Below are 18,258 nucleotides of genomic sequence, written 5' to 3' on the forward strand. Positions count from 1 at the left end.
GACCCTGTTTCCAAATAAAGAATAAAAAATACGGCTGTGGGTATAGCTTGGAAATGGAATGGCCCTGGGTTCCAGACCCGCAAAAAAAAAAAAAAAAACCGTGAGCCGCCACATCCAACATTACATAATTTTTTGACAGCCAGCCAGGGTCTGCCCTGACCACTGTACCCACTCCTCCATGCTCTCTTTTGGTCCTACTTCTGCAAGGGAAACCACTTCCTGAGAGCAAACATCAATGCTAGATGCCACAGCCAGGGACCCCAGACGGTGTCATGTCCCCGTGATGCCGCTGGTATCTTTGGGTGCCCTTCCCACCGCATCCTTCAGGAGCCCTGGTGACTCCTCAGCTCTCAGAGCCCAGTGGATCCTGTGACTCCACACCAGAAAGGTGCTGCGTAGCCTCCACGCCCGGCAGCCTATTTTACTTTGAAACAGGGTCTTAATAAATTGCTGAGACAGGAGGATCAGAGGTTCGCAGCCAACCTCTGCAACTTAGTGAGATCTTGTTTCAAAATAATAAATGAAAAGCCGGGCATGGTGGCGCACACTTGTATCCCAGCATTCAGAAGGCTGAGACAGGAGGATCCAGGTTTACAGAGAGCCTCCGCTACTTAGTGAGGCCCTCAGCAACTCAGTGAGACCCTGTTTCCAAATAGAGAATAAAAAATAGGGCTGGGGGTGTCACTCAGAGGTAAAATGCCCCTGGGTTCCATGGGGGTGGGGAGAGAAAGAGAGAGAGAGAGAGAGAGAGAGAGAGAGAGAGAGAGAGAGAGAGAGAGAGATATGAGGGAGAGGGGAAGCAAAGGTACGGAAAGGAAGAAAGAATTACTGGCATAGAGTCAGGGCGGGTGGTGAATGAGCAGACCCTTGAGCGGCTATATGAACTCAGTTGAAGATATGACCACCCACCGCGGGATGGGGATGGTCAGGAAAGGCTTCATGAAGGAGACCCGGCTCTGGGATAAGATCAGGGCGGCATTAGAGGAAACCGCACAGGAAGCAGGGAAGCTGGAAAAGATGATCCGGAGAGCGAGGCGGCCCCACCCTTCCTCTGCCCACACCCTGCTCTGGCTCCGCTGGGCAGGCACTCTGCCTTCAGGCCCACGCCCGTGATCCCGGTGCCTGAGGCTGAGACGGCAGGATCACAGGTTTGAGGGCAGCCCTGGCAGTTCAGTGAGACTCAGCAACCTAGCAAGACCCTGTTTCAAAATAAATAAAATAAAATAAAATAGGGCTGGGGTGTAGCTCACAGGTAGGATATCCCTGGGTTCTACCCCCAGTACACCCCCCAAACATACAGAGAGGTAAAAAGAAATTGAGATAGCCTGAGAAATCCAAATAAATGGCAGGGAGGCAGCTGGGCCCACAAATCCAGCATTGGGGTGGAGGTTGGAACCAGAAGAGCTAAGTGGGTGCTGTTAGCTCCCAGGTTACGTAAGACAGGGCGGCGTGGCTGCTCCTCGGCGCTGACTTGGTGCGGGCAGATCAGGCAGCGGGCCACGGCTCTGTGCCCTTCTGGCTGGCAGCCAGCCCGCAACGCGCAGGCTGCTGGGACCCCGCGGCCTCTAGTTCACTACCTGGGAAGTACACTCGAGTGTAAGCCTCCGACCAAGCTGCTTTTGCCCATGGTCTGGGCTAGCTCACTGCCCTTCCTCCCAGCACTCGCACATTACCCCCTCTGTGCTCAGAGGGCTGGGGCAACCCACACAGCCCCCCTCCTTCAAGCGCTCCTCCTCCTCCTCCTCCACCACACCCCAGTACCACGCGGTGCACTCACTGCTGGGGCTCCTGCAGGTCCCGCATCCATACCCACCCTGGGTCCAGACCGTGAACCCACGCCCATTCAGACATCTGCCATTGCTGCTGAGCTCTGTGGTGGGTCTGGTCCCGAGGAAGGCCAGCCCCTGTGCCTCCAGGAAGCCCTCTGATGGGAGTAAAATGGCCGACAGGCAGGCGATGCAGAAGGTGGGCTGTGGAAGCAGAGGAGAGGGGCCTCCTGTGGCCTGGCCTGTCAGGGAAGACTTCCTGGAGGAAGCAACACTCATCTGCCTTTTTGAGAGTGAAGCAGGCAGTTGAGGGGTGCATGGCTGGTGGAACAGGGTGTCCTCAGCCAAACCGCCACAATGGGAGAACTGAGGAGTGGAGAGGCAGGACCACAGTAAACTCACAGCTGCAGCTGAGCGAGTCAGAGGGAGACAGATGAGAGCGGGGGCCTCCGCGGAGGACCCCCTTACAGGAACCCAGGGGTGTGTGACAAGGGAGGGGGTGGGCAGGGGCAGCGGCTCAGCCTCAAGCCTGTGGGTGGCTTAGGAGCCTGCTCAGTATTCAAAGGCTGGCCAACCAGGTGGGCGGGCGCGCGGAGGGAGGCGCACCCTTCTCATCCCAGTGCTTGGGAGGCTGAAACAGGAGAATCAGAGCTTTGCAGCCAGCCTCATCGCTTGTGAGGCCCTGCACCCTGTTTCAAAATAAAGAATAAAAAATTGGGCTGGGGATAGAGCTCAGAGGTGGAATACCCCCGGGGTTCAATCCCCAGTACCACAATAAATAAATAAATAAATAAATAAATAAATAAATAAATAAAGGCTGGCCAAGTGCCTGAAGATTCTGAGGCATACTACCGTTAAGAGAACCCTGCCTCTCCCCTCCACCCTTAGACATGGGAATCGGTTCTCACTCCCCCCGGCACAGGATGATTCATTTTCATAGTTACAGATCCTGCTTACAGAAACACTCGCAGCCAAACCCAGTTCTGGGAATTACGGAGAGAGAAAGCCGGGTGGGGGAGCGGAGGAGAGGGCACTTCTGGGCGGGTGGAAAATGAGGCGTTTCAGTGGGCGAGGTGGGGTGGGAAACCTTGTCCCAGCATCTAGCATTCAAATCCTAGTCCGTAACTGTTCTCAGGCCTTGAGGAGAGGAGGCGAAGACCCAGATAAGTATTTAAGCTTTTATTCCACAACCTGTGAATTCCACCCAGCACGCAGGGACGGGAACTCTGGGGCAGGCCCTAGGCCCGCGCCGCCCACCGGGACTTCAGCAGTGATGAAGATGGTCCATGCTGTCTGGCACGGTTGCACAGATCGCTCTGGGTTACTGAGCACTTCAAGTGTGGCTATATAGCCAAGAACACGAATTTTTTATTTATTTTGGTGCTAGGGACTGAACCCAGGGGCATTCTACCTCTGGTCTATACCCCGAGTCTCTTTAAATTTTTATTTTGAAACGGGGTCTCGCTAAGTTGCTGAGGCTGACCTTGAACCTGCGATCCTCCTGTCTCGGCTTCCCAGGCACTATAGCTAAAGGCTTGCACCACCACACACAGCAAGTTAATTTAAACTTAAATGCCACCGATGGCTCAGGGCTACTCTATCAGACAGCACGTCTCTAGGTCCTGCCGGGAGCCGGGGACGGTTGGATTCAAAAGCCAACTCTGGGGACAGCGAGTGGCAGAAAGAGCCCCCCCGGGGATCACTACTACCCCTTCCCAGAGAAACAGCAGCTGCCGCTGAAGAGGGCGATTCTCAGAGTGGGGGCACACCGCGGGCACGGCGGATGAGGTTAGCCAGGCGCTTGGCCAGGCCGCCGCTGCCGGGCTCCTCGACGTGGAAGGTCCGGGTGAGGAGGTTGTAGAAGGAGCCGTAGCACACAGCCACCACGGTGCACGTGAGGCAGATCACGTTGTAGGGCATGCTGAAGTCCGGCGTGGGCAGGTTCACCAGCAGCGGCTCCGTGTAGAGCCGTACAAAGTAGCTGGAGCCGTCGGAGGCGGGGAACCTAGGACAGGGAGGAGGAAGGTGAGGCGCGTCTCCCCCAGGCACCCCATCTTACTCACAGCCGCGTGGGCCGATTGGTAACGGTTTTCAAAGTTCCCTCAGCAGCCGGGCGTGGTGGCGCACGCTTGTGATCCCAGCATTTGGGAGGCTGAGACCAGAGGGGTCGCGGTTCGCGGCCAGCCTCAGCTACTTAGTGAGGCCCTTCGCAACTCAGTGAGACCCTGTTTCAAAATAAAAAATAGGGCAGGGGGTGTAGCTCAGAGGTCAAATACCTTTGGGTTCCATCCCCAGGCCCACAAAAAATAAAATAAAATAAAAAAAGTTCCCTCAGCCTTTCGACGGAGGGCTCTGCACACACGCCAAATGCAGGAAGAGGCGTGTGCAGAGAGGAAGGAGGGCCGGCCCTCACCAGCTCTCTTCCCAGCCTGGGCCCAGCCTCAATGGAGCTCCCAGAAGCCTCCCGGGAGCTCACTGGCCGCAGGCCCCCGCCCCCATGCCCCAGAAGACCTTGGAGGTGCGACAGGGCTGGTGTGTGCACGGCTGTGCCTGGAGCTCTGGCATGACTGGCATTTGGTAAGTGCTCTGGTGAGAGAATCACTGAGTAGGTAAATGCAGGCCTTAAATGCTACCGTTCTCACCTACTGATTCTTCTAGAAGCACTTTAGAATCATTTTATAAGGTCTTTGTGTATGTGTGTAGTACTAGGGATTGAACCCAGGGGCATTCTACCTCCAAGCTACACGCTCAGCCGTGTGTGTGTGTGTGTGTGTGTGTGTGTGTGTGTGTGTGTGTGTGTGTGTTTTTTACTGGGGTGGAACCCAGGGGCTTTCTACCTCCTAGCTACACGCTCAGCCGTGTGTGTGTGTGTGTGTGTGTGTGTGTGTGTGTGTGTGTGTGTGTGTTTTACTGGGGTGGAACCCAGGGGCTTTCTACCTCCTAGCTACACGCTCAGTCGTGTGTGTGTGTGTGTGTGTGTGTGTGTGTGTGTGTGTGTGTCTTACTGGGGTGGAACCCAGAGGCTTTCTACCTCCAGGCTACACTCCCAGACCTATTTTATACTTTATTTGGAAACAGGGTCTCACTAAGTTGCTGAGAGCCTCACTAAGTAGATGAGGCTGACTTCAAACCTGCGCAATCCTCCTGTCTCTGCCTCCCAAATGCGGGGATTACAAGCATGCGCCACCACGCCCGGCTCTTATTTTTGCTTTGAAACAGGGTCTCGCCAGGTTTACTGTAAGTCTCGCTAAATTGTTGAAACTGGCCTGCAACCCTCCTGTCTTAGCCAGTACTGGGCTTGCAGGTAGGTGCCACCAGTCCCGGCTCATTTTAGAAAGTCTACAAATGCCACAAGCCACCAGGGTTTTTATTAGCACTGGCTTAAATCTCCACACCACTTTGGAAGAGGGAACATCTACACTCTGTGCACCCCAGGCACGTGACCACACAGGTGGCGGGCAGGTACCGTCACTCACAGGGTGTTGAAGAGGGGGCTCGCTTCCCAGTCCACCGGTTTGGCTGCCACTGTGCTGGGCACCAGGGCGCTGATGACGGATGGGCTGCAGGGAAGCAGACAGACGGCCGTGTTCCCCAAGGCTCCCACCGAGGGGAAGAGGCATGGGGAGCCAGCCGGGGTGGGGGTGGGGGATCCCACCTGACATAGAAGCCATGGTTGGGGTCTGGAGTGTACTCGGTCCACTTGAGCAGCGCCCGCTCAAACTGGATGGAGACCTTGGTGACGGAGCTGGCCGGCAGCTGAATGAGCATCTCCAGGAGGTGGGGCTGCTGCCGGTCCTGGGCAGGCTGGTAGTGGATGTAACCTGGAGACAGATGAGGGCCACCCAGCCCGTGTTACTGGGGTCACACCCACAAGCTACACCTGTTCCAACCACTTGCCTGAGGGCCACGGTCTGGATGGCTCAAAGGTGAGCTTTGGACCACATATGCCAGGCAGGCTAGGGGGAGGAAGAAGGTTTCAGAAAAGACAGGGCATATTTCTAGGCAGCAATCCCAGGATGAGGTCACCAGAGGCTTCCAAGAATGCTGCAGCCCGCGAATCAATCTTCACATCACTGAAACTGGGGCACCAGATGCCAGATGCCTGGTGTGGTACAAGAGGAAGTTCACGAAACCACCTAGGGATACTTCTTGCCAAAATATATGGGACATAAATCTAATCAAGCTTCTAAATCTGACCACTGCTGCACAAGAATACAGGAGACGGAGGGATGTGTTAAACACCAGCACAAGGACAAATCCAGAATGTAGAACATTCTACACAACAAATGACCTAGTTTCTCCAACAAATATATAGCATTAAAAAAAAAAAAAAAAAAAAAAAAGCTGGGCTTGGTGGCACATGCCTATAATCCCAGTACTTGGGAGGCTGAGACAGGAGGATCACAGGTTCGAAGCCAGCCTCCTCAGCAACTTTGGGAAGTCCTCCAGCAACTTAGCAAGACCCTGTTTCAAAATAAAAATATAAAATAGGACTGGGAGTGTAGCTCGGGTAGAATGCCCCTGGGCTCCATCCCTAATGTCACCAAAAAAAAAAAAATTTTTTTTAATTTAAAAATAAAGATTTTTTCAGTTTGGCCACTGGGACTGTGATGGAGTCTCTTCCCCAAAAACCTTTCTCGGCCAGGCGTGGCGGGGCACACTTGTAATCCCAGCATTTGGGAGGCTGAGATGGGAGGATCGCGGTTCGCGGACAGCCTCAGCTACTTAGTGAGGCCCTCTGCAACTCAGTGAGACCCTGTTTCAAAATAAAGAATAAAAAATAGGGCTGGAGGTGCAGCTCAGAGGTAGAATGCCCCTGGGTTCCATCCCAGTACCACATGAATAAATAAATAAATAAACAAATAAATAATAGGGCTGGGGTGTAGGTCGGAGGTAGAATGCCCCTGGAGTCAATTCCCAGTTCCGCAAAAAAAAATAAAAGGTGGGGGGGGGACTGTACCTCTTTACCCCTCCCCAAGGAAGTGAAAACCCTCCACCCCAGCTCTGCCACCTCCGCAGCCTCCAAGAGCCGTTTCTCTTGCCAGCCTTTCACTGTCTCGGAGAGCCTGTGACACTTAAACGCAGGGATGTGCCCACCCCCCATCCTAGGGAGAATCACCAAGACTCTGTTTTCAGTGCTTTTCTTTACAAATTACTTCCAGATCTGGCACAGCGAGGCTCCCCGCTCCCGTTTCAAATGACTCCTCGTCCTCGATGCCCGTGCGGGCCTTCAGAGGCGTTTCAGGAACTACCCCGGGGAGCGAGTGCCTGGGGACCCGGGGAGGCGTGGGGTGGGCTGGGGCCTGGACCGGGCCTCCGCTCCTCACTTGGCTCCTTCTCCTTGCCCTTGGAGGTGATGGTGAGGGTGTGCACATACAGCCGCAGGTACCAGGGCACGGAGTCCAGCAGCAGCACGGGGAAGGCCCGGTACGGGTGGGTGTTGTACAGCAGCGTGCTCAGCTCCCCCTTCTGCAGCCCGTAGCCGCTCACGTAGCGCTGGGCGTACAGGAAGGGCACCGGCGGGGCCTCTGCGGAGAGGATGGTCAGCGTTTAGCGGCTCCCAAAGGAAAGGACCTCCCCACGCCAACTCCCCTGGCCGTGTCCAGTCTCAAGCCAGGGAGCAGATGGGGAAAAGTCTGCCATTAGAAACCTGGGCTCAATGGGCATGGTGGCGCACAATTGTAATCCTAGTACTCGGGAGGCCGAGACGGGAAGATCACGGGTTCAAAGCCAGCCTTGGCCATTCAGAGAGGCTCTCAAAAACCTAATGAGACCCTGTTTCTAAATAAGAAATAAAATCAGGCTAGAGGTGTCCTTGGAGGTAGAATGCTTCTGGGTTCCATCCCCAGTAACCCCTTCCCATAAAAATAACTAAAAAGCCAGGTGTGGTGGCGCACGCTTGTAATCCCAGCGCTTGGGAGGCAGAAACAGGAGGATCGCGCAGGTTCGAAGCCAGCCTCGCTGGCTTAAGAGACCCTGTTTCTAAGTAAACAAAGTATAAAAATAGGTCTGGGAGTGTAGCCCGGAGGTAGAAGGGTTCCAGGAACCCCAGTACCACCACAAAAAAAAAAAAAAAAAAAAAAGCCGGGCGTGGTGGCGTACCCTTGTTATCCCAGCATTTGGGAGGCTGAGACTGGAGGATCACAGTTTGCTGACAGCCTCAGCTACTTAGTGAGGCCCTGTGCAACTTAGTGAGACACTGTTTCAAAATAAAGAATAAAGCCAGGTGTGGTGGCAGCATACACTTTTGGTTGGTTTGAAAGCCAGCCTCACTGGCTTAAGAGACCCTGTTTCCAAATAAAAAAATATAAAATAGGTCTGGGAGTGTAGCCTGGAGTAGAAGGGTTTCCAGGAACCCCAGTACCACCACACACACACACAAAAAAAAGAATAAAAAGAATAAAAAATAGGGCAGAGGTCAAATGCCTCTGGATTCCATCCTCAGACCCGCAAATTAAAAAAAAAAAAAAGAACTAAAAACAAAAACAACAAAAAAGAAAACTGGGCTCTAGAATTATCCCTGTTTCCCCAGGGATAGCCATGATAACAGTGGATGACTAGTACTTACCAAGGGCTTATGTGACAACACTGCCTCTTCCAGACCAAACCAGTGCCCCTGGGTGTTCAGCCCTTTCTCTTGATAATGCTGAACACTGCTGAAATTAACTGGAGCTTCCCTCACTGCATACACATTGTCTTTCTTTTTTCTTTTTCTTTTTCTTTTTTTTTTTTTTTTTTGTGTTACTGGGGATGGAACCCAGGGGCGTTCTACCTCCGAGCTACACCCCCAGCCCTATTTTTTTATTCTTTATTTTGAAACAGAGTCTCACTGAGTTGCAGAGGGCCTCACTAAGTAGTAGCTGAGGCTGTCTGTGAACCGCGATCCTCCCGTCTCAGCCTCCTGAATGCTGGGATTATAAACGTGCGCCACCACACCCGGCTTGTCTTTCTTTTTTCTCTTTTGGTCCTGGGCATAGAACCCAGGAGCATTCTACCTCTGAGCTACATCCTCAGCCCTACTGTTTTGTTTTGAAACAGCTCTTGACAAATTGTTGAGGCTAGCCTGGAACCTGCGATGGTCGTGTCTCGGCCTCCCAAGGACTGGGATTACAGGCATGTGCCTGCGCCAGGCCACATCATGTTCCTTGAATACAGTGGCCTCAGTCTTACCACTCTACGCCTGGCCCACAGTACAAACTGAAAAATATTCGGTTGAGTATGTAAAGACACAAACAAACTGCGTATTTCACACTGAAGACCTCATCCACTCCACTAGCTATCACTGTCCCTGTTTCACAGCTGTTGACAGGAGGCTCAGAGGGGTTAGGAACCTGCCCAGAGTCACGGAATGCAGAAGAGGTGGAGTGAGAACCAGGAACGCATGACTCCAGAGATTGGGATCTAAACACAGCCCTATAATTTTAAAAAAGTAATTGTTAACTCATGTCAATTATACAAATTAACAGGTTTCACTGTGACGCTTTCACGCATGTGTGTATCATGCTCGGATCGCACCACCCTCCCTTTGTCCGCCTCCCAGCTCTGTGATCTTGTAGAGAGGCACAGGACCGCGAGTCTCCCCCAAGAGAAGTCTCCGGCACCTCTGGGCGCCGGTGGCTACCCACGCCCCCACTCACCGTTCTCCGGGGGTCGTTTCCACTTCAGCTGGAGGTTGAGGTTGCGGGAGTTATTGATCAGGGCCGTGTCCAGCAGGTCATAGACGGCATAGGTCTTCCGGGAGCCCAGGATGACGTCCTGGTACGTGGTGGTAGGCGGTGGGTTCACCTCCAAGGTCTCATTGTCCTGGGAACACAGGGCAGACCTGAGGAGCCAGCACGGGGTGGGTCGGCCGCAGCCGCAGGCCTGGGTGAGCGAGGGGCCGGAGACCGCGTACCTGGTTGTGGCTGGTGATGTCCACGTAGACTCGGCTCTCTGAAGCCAGGGGGCAGGGCTCCGTGAGGGTTCGGGAGAACATCCGGAAGAGGGACCAGTCTGGGAGCAGAGAGAGGGGCTGAGCGGGGAGGGACAGGGCGAGGCCGGGCTGGGCTGGGTGGGTGGAGACAAGTTGCCAAGGCAGCTCACCTTTCTTCCCCTGCCCGGTGACGAAGGCATCGAACACCAGAGACAGGGTCTGCCTCAGCTCCCAGGAGACGCTGGTACAGCGCGTGTTCTGCACAGGGCCGGGGGCAGAGTGAGGGCGCGCGCTCTGACCTGGACGCCCTCCGCCATCCGTTCGGGTGGCTTCACATCTATCGATCGGCTACTGTTCACTCGACCCTGTGCCGACGCTTCACGGGCATCAGTCTATGAACTGTCACAGTGACCTACAGTTCTCATGTGACAGATGAGGGACCGAGGCTCAGGGAAATGAACTGATTCGCTCAAGGTCATGCCAGGGGGCGGGGCACTGAGCTAGCAGTTGCTGTTGCAGGGTTACTGTTGCTAACCGCTGTGCCCCCGGCAAAGGCTTACTGCGTGCTAGACAGGCAGCCTGCGTCCCACGTAACCATCATCGCGTCAGCTGCTCACTACCTGCTCAGCCGACAGACGATGGGCTTCACGTGCACCGACCCTGAGCCCCGGATGGCGCTGCCCCTGCCCTGACTTACTCTGCAGATGGGGCGGATGTGCACCGCCTGGGAGTGGTAGCTCGTGTGGAACAAGCGATCAGCCTTCAGCAGCACGGAGAGGCCTGCCTGGAGGATGCGGAAAGAGAGGAAGGTTGGCGCCCGGCACGGAGCACCTGGCACGGGACAGTCCTCCTGGCTGCACCCGGCCACCAGGCTGCCGAGGCCTCAGCCAAGGCCGCCCTTCTCTGGGGCTCCCACCCACACTCACGCCACTCTGGCTTCACCTTGGAACTGCAGGGCAAGAGCTTCTTCCATGGAGTGAGGTTCTCAGTGCAGACAACCTCCCGCGGCAGCACCGCATAGCGCAGGAAGTAGTGATCCGTGTCTGAGCGGGAGAGAGGTCCATGGGCCTGCAGCCCCGCCCCGCGGATGGCTGCAGAGGTGGGGAATGGCCCCTCCTGCTCCCTACACCACCAGCCAGGCAGTCCCAGATGGGAAGGGACTCCCCCCTGCCCCGGGGAGAAGGCAACGCAGCCTGGGGAAGCCTTTGCACATCCACGGGGGTAACGGCTTGGGCGGGAGGTGCCGGGACGAGGACAGGGCTGCAGGGGCCAGCTCACCATTGGCCAGCCCCAGGGGCTTGAAGGAGGCAGTGGGAGTGACGGTATTGGTGGAGTCAATGAAGTTGAGAGAGGCGCAGAAGATCCCCGAGAGGACATTGCTCAGCTCCTGCCACGATGTGTCCACACTGGAGAGAGACGGCAGACCCGCTCACTGTCCTAGGGCTGCCTCTGCTCCCTCAAACAGCCTGCTGCAGGCTTCCAAGCCCAGGGCAGGATAGGGCTGTATCCTAACTGGAGCTGGAACGACCTCACCGCCCCTGCTTAGCCCCTTCCTGGTCTCAGCCTCCCCAGACCCTTCTTCCAAACCCTCCCCTGGACATTCCTGCATCCCCGCGGGTCTTGGCTCAGGTGGGTCTTCCTACCTGGGAATGCCCTGCTCGCTCCGCTCTGCCTACCTTCAAGGCTCAGCTCCAGTCCTGGCCTCCTCCTCCAGGAAGCCTTCCCTACCTCCTCAAGCACAGCTTCCTCTGTGCTTCTGTGATTCAGAATATCCAAGCCTCTCTCTCCTTCTGGGAGATGACCAGGCAACTGCAGCATCTTGTCCTAAGCATCTTTTCTCCCAACTAAGTTGTGTGAAATTTGACAAGGACTAGTCGGGTCATCTATTGCCCACAACATCCTGGAAAGTGCCTCATGTCTTGGAGCAGAGCTCAGCTCCCAGGTCCTCCCTGCACATGCTCAGATAGCCAGAGTAAGGCTCTGCCCACGAATACCATGGGCCTGAAGGAAGCCCTGCTCCCTCCCCACAGGGAGTCGTATTCAAAATCCCACTGAACTAGGGGAAACAACCGTGCTAGGATCTCATAAAAACATCAAATTAAATTACATGTTCTTTTCTTAGAGAAATGCCAAGAGATCTGTCTTCTGTATTAATAAAAGACAGCATAAAGCCAGGCGTGGTGGCACATGCTTGTAATCCCAGCATTTGGGAGGCTGAGACAGGAGGATCACAGTTCGCGGAAAGCCTCAGCTACTTAGCAAGGCCCTCTGCAACTCAGGGAGACCCTGTTTCAAAATAAAGAATAAAAAATAGCCGGGCGTGTGGCACACGCTTGTAATCCCCGCGCTTGGGAGGCGGAGACAGGAGGATCATGCAGGTTCGAAGCCAGCCGCACGCACTGGCTTAGGAGACCCTGTTTCCAAATAAAAACCTATAAAAAATAGGTCTGGGAGTGTAGCCCGGAGGTAAAAGGGCTTCCAGGAACCCCAGTACCACCAAAAAAAAAATAAATAAATAAATAAAAATAAAAAAAATAAATAAAGAATAAAAAATAGGGCTAGGGGTGCAGCTCGAAGGTAGAATGACCCTTGGTTCCATCCCCAGTACTGCAAAAAAAAAAAAAAAATCATAAAACACAATAAGCACTAGAAATTTTAAACACTAGTTCCATAGTATAGGCAATTATGGGCCAAGGGGAGATAGTAATAGCAAGTAGACAGATAGGCAAAAAAGGCAAGAGACCCAGACTGTAGGCAAAAGAAACAGTCCTGGCAAATTATTTCTTTGGAGGGGGGGAATCACTGCTCATTGTTTGAGACTGCTTTAGTACTATCTGGGAGTTTGTTGTTGTTTTGTTTTGTTTTGTTTTATGGTACCAGGGATGGGACCCAGGGGCATTCTACCTCCGAGCTCCACCCGCAGCCCTATTTTTTTTTTTTATTCTTTATTAGGAAACAGGGTCTCACTGAGTTGCAGAGGGCCTCACTAAGTAGCTGAGGCTGGCTTCAAACCTGTGCGATCCTCCTGCCTCAGCCTCCCAAGTGCAGGGATTACAAGTGTGCCACCATGCCCGGCTAAGCAATTTTTAAAAAACTACTTGGGGATGTTTAAATCTGTTTTCACGTTAAATCCTGGTATTTCTTGAAACACGACGAGGGTCTGATCACCTAGGCCTCTCCTGCCACGTGACAACTCTCCCCAGGTGCTGGAGGACGCAGTTCTTTTCAGAATATCACATGGGTTCTCGAGCCTGCCAATTACTCTTAGTCCCCAATACTCCCCCAAAGTCTGTTATCATATTTTCATTCTTATGGTAATATTAAGAGGAAATGAGACATATTTCTCATTCCTACGCATCTATCGATGTGTCTATACCTTTACTGATTTACTTATCTGTGTGGCCATACAGACAAAAGTTTTAAACCTCTGCATATAAAGGCTCTAAGTAGGACAAGTAGTAGTTTTTTGTAATATAAGAGCAGTAACTAATGTGACCGCTTCTTGCCCCCCCCCCAAAGAAACAATTCCTCTAATACAGAGTTCTGGCATCCTGTAGACCAGTTCTAGGCCATAGGTATGTTTTGTTTGGCCTTGATATACTTAATAATTTTTTTTTTTTGCAGTGCTGGGGATGAAACCCAGGGGCATTCTACCTCCAAGCTACACCCCCAGTCCTATTTTTTATTCTTTATTTTGGAACAGGGTCTCACTGAGTTGCAAAGGGCCTCGCTAAGTAGCTGAGGCTGTTCAAAAGCTTCATTATAATGAAGCCGGGTGTGGTAGCGCACACTTGTAATCCCAGCATTTGGGAGGCTGAGACAGGAGGATCGGAGTTTGCGGCCAGTCTCAGCTACTTAGTGAGGCCCTTTGTAACTAATTCAGTGAGACCCTGTTTCAAAATAAAGAATAATAATAATAATAAAAAAAAATAGGGCTGAGGGTGTCGTTCAGAGGTACCTACAAAAAAAAAAAAAAAACTATGAATGAACACCTTTTAAAAGTTATGCAGAGCCAGGCGTGGTGGCGCACGCCGCTTGGGAGGCGAGACAGGAGGATCGCGCAGGTTCGAAGCCAGTCACACTGGCTTAAGAGACACTGTTTCCAAAATAAAAAAAGTATAAAATAGGTCTGGGAGTGTAGCCCAGAGGTAGAAGGGCTTCCAGGAACCCCAGTACCACCAAAAAAAAAAAAAAAAAAAAAAAAAAGTTATCCAGAGCCAGGCCTGGTGGCGCACACTTGTAATCCCAGAGCTTGGGAGACTGAGACAGGAAGCTCTCACAGGTTCAAAGCCAGCCTCAGCTACTTAGTGAGGCTCTGAGCAACTTAGTAAGACTCCGTCTCCAAATAAAGTATAAAATAAGTCTGGGAGTGTAGCCCGGAAGTAGAACAGCCCCTGCGTTCCACCCCCAGTGCCACATACACACACACACACACACACACACACACACACACACACACTTAAACAGTTTGCCAGTTTTTTACAGCTTTACATCAAATAAGCATCAAATCATTTATTGGCCTCTGTAGGGACAGGCATGTGCTACCTCAGGTCTGGAAGTAATAGAAGAAAGATTATTCAGCAAAGTAAAGAATGTCCCTCAATGACAGTAGCATCTCTTACTTCCAGAGTCAGCTCTAGCCCCCGGGGCGGCTGCCTACTGCCCTGTTGCCCTCAAAGGCAGCGGCTGGAGGACAACACCTTCCCCTTCCACTCTCCCTCCACGGCACGCAAGCACTCACTCAGTGACTGTGTCTTGGAACCAGACCCATAGCTCTGCACCTGATGGGGCCTGCAGGAAGGGTGGCCCCCAGTAGCGGGTTCTCCAAAAGCCTTGCGTGAATGACAGGTGCAGCTCTCGCAGAGAATACTTGGAGATCAGCTGCCCCAGGGCTTTAGGGAAGAGCCTGTAATGAGACACTGGGGAAGAAGAAAGCAAGTGAATGGGACCCCCACTTCGTCGAAACCAGCACCCAGAATCCCACCTAGGGGCCAGGCCCCGCCCCCAAGGCGTGCCCAACTCCGCAACCCTAGCAGGTGCCACACAAATCTTTCTCCGGTCAGATCTCACCCTCTTACCTCCTTCTCGCTGCAGCTCCGAATCCCAGCGTGTTCGGAACTGGAATGTAGCGGCCACGTCCCCGGAAGGCAGCGGGGTGATGACGAGCTCCTCCCGCAGGCTGTCGCTTGGGGGCTCTGCATGGCCCCAGCCGCCTGGCCCCAGGAGCAGCAGCAGCAGCAGCAGCGGCAGCGGCGGGAGCCGGAGCCGCACAGCGGCAGCCATGCCCGCGGCTGCTTCCGCCTCCCGGTGAGGCCCCGCCCACGAAAGGCTGGCACCCAATAGGAAGAGAGCGTGAGAAGTGACTTCCGGTCCCGTCCCGGAAGCTGGAGCGCGGTTACCCCAGCTGCCGCGGAGACCAGCGGGTGCGTCTCAGCGGTGCAGATGGTGGGCGGGGCGTTGCGTAGGGACCCTTCCCTTTCTAGGTGTCTCCGCGCAGCCAGAAAGGGCTTAATAATCTGGAGTGTAGCCACTGCTATCGGAAAGCGAAGAGGATCAATTATTTTTGTTAGGCCTGGATTCGCTTGGTCTAAACCTGGTCAAGCTTCTCAGGGTCGGGGATGTGGGGCCAGGCAGAACTTCCCTCCAAAACCCCCAGTAGCTGGTCCATGTATTAGGAAATATTTTAGACATTCCGCAAATTTGAAAAAAATGAGCTCCTGTTTTCCTCCCTCAACCGGATTCCACCATTAAACCGTGTTTACTTGTGCTCTATCACATATCCTCCCGTAAATCCGTATTTATTTATTTATTTGCGGAACTGAGGATTGAAACCAAGGCCATTCAACCTCCGAGCCACACCCCAGCCTTTTTTTTTTTTTTTGAAGATTTAAAGAAGTTTATTAAAAAGATAGAAATACAGAAAATAGAAACACAGAAAATTAGTTATAGCCCCATGCCAAAATGGCATGAGAGGGGGAGGGTGGCCCGGGCCAACTCACCACTCCCCCTCAGCCTTATTTTTTATTCCTTATTTTAAAACAAAGCCTCACTAAGTTGTGGCGGGCCTCACTAAGTAGCGGAGGCTGGCTGCAAATGCGATCCTCCTATCTCAGCCTCCCAAGTACTGGGATTACAAGCGTGTGCCACCACGCCTGGCTCCATTAATCTGTCTTATTTTCGATGCATTTAAGAGTAAATGGCAGACATTAGTACACTTTTCTCTAAATAATTAGAGTTCAGTTTGTTTATTTCGTTCTGGGGATTGAATCAGGGCCCAGGGCTTGCTAGGCAGCACTTTACCACTGAGCTGTATCCCAAGCCTCTACGTTTTTTTGATGTAAAATTCACATACAGTGAGATGTATAAGTCTTACGTGTACATTTACTGAGTTTTGACAGATACATACGCCTGTGCAACCAAAACTCCTATCCAGACATAGAACATTCCTAAAACCCCAGCAAGATGACTAATGCCTCTTCCCAGGCAATCCTTACTCCCACATCACCTTTCAGGAGCAATGTTGATTTTTTTCCACAATAAATTAATATGTTCTAGAATTAAATATAATATAGACTATATACTTTTTGTGTAAGGCTTCTTTTGCAAGATGAATGTTTTGAGAATCATCCATGTTCTTGCATGTTACCAATAGTTTTTGTTGTTGTTGTTGCTGTTATTACATTGTCTGAATAAGCCATAGTTTATCCATTCTCTTATTGATGGGCATCTGGGGTTTTATTTAGATCTTTGGCTACTAGGACAAGGCTGTTATCTATATAAATTGCTTTGTAAATGTGCTTTTCTTATTCCTGGTACAAATATTTAGGAGTGGAATTTCTGGGTCAAAGAAGAGTACGTTTAATTTTTGTTGTTTTTGTTGTTGTTGTTGTTGTTGTTGTTGTTGTTGTACCGGGATGGAACCAGGGGCTTTTCTACCTCCGGGCTATACTCCCAGACTTATTTTTTATATTTTATTTGGAAACAGAGTCTCACGAAGTTGCTGAGAGCCTCACTAAGTAGCTGAGGCTGGCTTCGAACCCGTGCGATCCTCCTGTCTCAGCCTCCCAAGCGCGGGGATTACAAGCGTGCGCCACCACACCCGGCGAGTATGGTTAATTTTATAAAAAACTGTCAGAATTTTCCCCAAAATATGTCATCGTATTCTCCGATGTGTGAGAGTTGTGGTTGCTCCACATTCTCATCAACACTTGGTGCTTTTAAATTTTGGTGTTTTTTTTCTTTTCTTTCAGTACTGGACATTGAACCTAGGGACGTTCCACCTCCAAGTTACACCCCTAGCCCTGTTTTGTTGTTGTTGTTTTGGTTTGGTGGTTTGTTTTTGTGGCACTGGGGATTGAACCCAGGAGCATTCTATCTCCGAGCTATACCTCCAGCACTATTTTTTTTTTTGAAACAGAGTCTTAATGAGAATCTCGCTATTTGCTGAGGCCGTCCTCAAACCTGCAATCCTCCTGTCTCAGCCTCCCAAGTACTGAGATTACAAATACGCGTCACCATGACTGGATTAATTTTTGTTTTGAAACAAGAGTCTTGCTAGGTTGCAGAGAGTCTCACTACTTGCTAGGTTGCTAAGAGTCTTACTGCTTGCTGAGGCTGTCCTTGAACCTGCAATCCCCCATCTCAGCCTCCGAAGTACTGGGATTATAGGCATGCACCACCACACCCGGCTAATTTTTTTGGACTTTTTAGTTTTCAGCTACGTGGATCTCTATGTAGTCGTCACCTCATTACGGTTTAATTTGCATTTCCCTAGGAACGAGTCACGTTGAGCATCTGCACACATGCTAGTTAGCCATTCAGATGTCCTTTGTGAAAGGGTCTGTTAAAATCTTTTGTGCCCGCCTTTATTTCTGGCTTGTCTGCCTTTGTATTGTTGGGTTGTAGGAGTTCCAATTTCCTGTTTTGGTTTTTTCTCCTGTTCTCTGAGGAACATACTCATGAAAAATTCTGTGGTATTTTGGTAAAACTCGACCATATTTCTAGCAAGAGCTAAATTTGGTGTCTGGCAGGTCTGCCAAGATATACCCCAGCCAACCAGAAAGGAAGAGTGTCCAAAAGATGCCTCTGTCTGTGGCCTAGTTCTACCTCCAGCCCCTGCTCCTGCCCCATTAGTCGTGGAAGCGTAAGAAGGCCGTGCACTTACGGGTCAGGCATGGGCTCGCCTCCCCGCAGCCTTTAATCTAAGAGCATGGGCAACCCGACGGTCACGTGTCCTTAGCTGCACAATGGGGAAACCCACTTCCAGAAGCATTGCTAGACTTAGAGATTACACACGGGTAGGATCGGGAAGGTACTAAGCGCTTCACATTTGCTCAAGCAACCTGATCCGGTAGCTGCGGCTTCCTCCATCTACAGATGAGGAAAGTGAGGTACGATGGCGGGGACCGTTCCCTAAGATTACAGCGAGGGGTTGAGCCAGAACTCGAGTCTACACAATCAACCTCAGAATGATTTTTAAGTGGCAGCTGCCGCCAATATGATGATGGTTGTTTTGTCATTTGTGCTTGGTTTCCTTTTGGAATCACCAGCCATGGCCAGTGAAGGGTTACCTCCTCCTTT

The 18,258-nt window shown here is 51.9% G+C and overlaps 1 protein-coding gene across 1 annotated transcript; it reads right to left on the reverse strand.

Annotated features, from left to right (window-relative positions):
* Positions 1-3,518: 3,518 nt before the first annotated feature.
* PIGT (phosphatidylinositol glycan anchor biosynthesis class T) lies at positions 3,519-14,961 on the reverse strand (the record flags this gene model as incomplete). The annotated part of the gene is made up of 12 exons (XM_080716256.1): positions 3,519-3,771; positions 5,243-5,326; positions 5,422-5,587; positions 7,094-7,294; positions 9,404-9,569; positions 9,661-9,758; positions 9,849-9,936; positions 10,376-10,462; positions 10,621-10,721; positions 10,957-11,084; positions 14,420-14,597; positions 14,757-14,961. 12 exons carry the CDS (start codon positions 14,959-14,961, stop codon positions 3,519-3,521), a joined length of 1,755 nt encoding a protein of 584 aa, XP_080572382.1.
* Positions 14,962-18,258: the final 3,297 nt, after the last annotated feature.

The sequence above is a fragment of the Muscardinus avellanarius genome, assembly GCF_963383645.1.
Source record: "Muscardinus avellanarius genome assembly, chromosome: 19".
NCBI classification, from domain to species: domain Eukaryota; kingdom Metazoa; phylum Chordata; class Mammalia; order Rodentia; family Gliridae; genus Muscardinus; species Muscardinus avellanarius.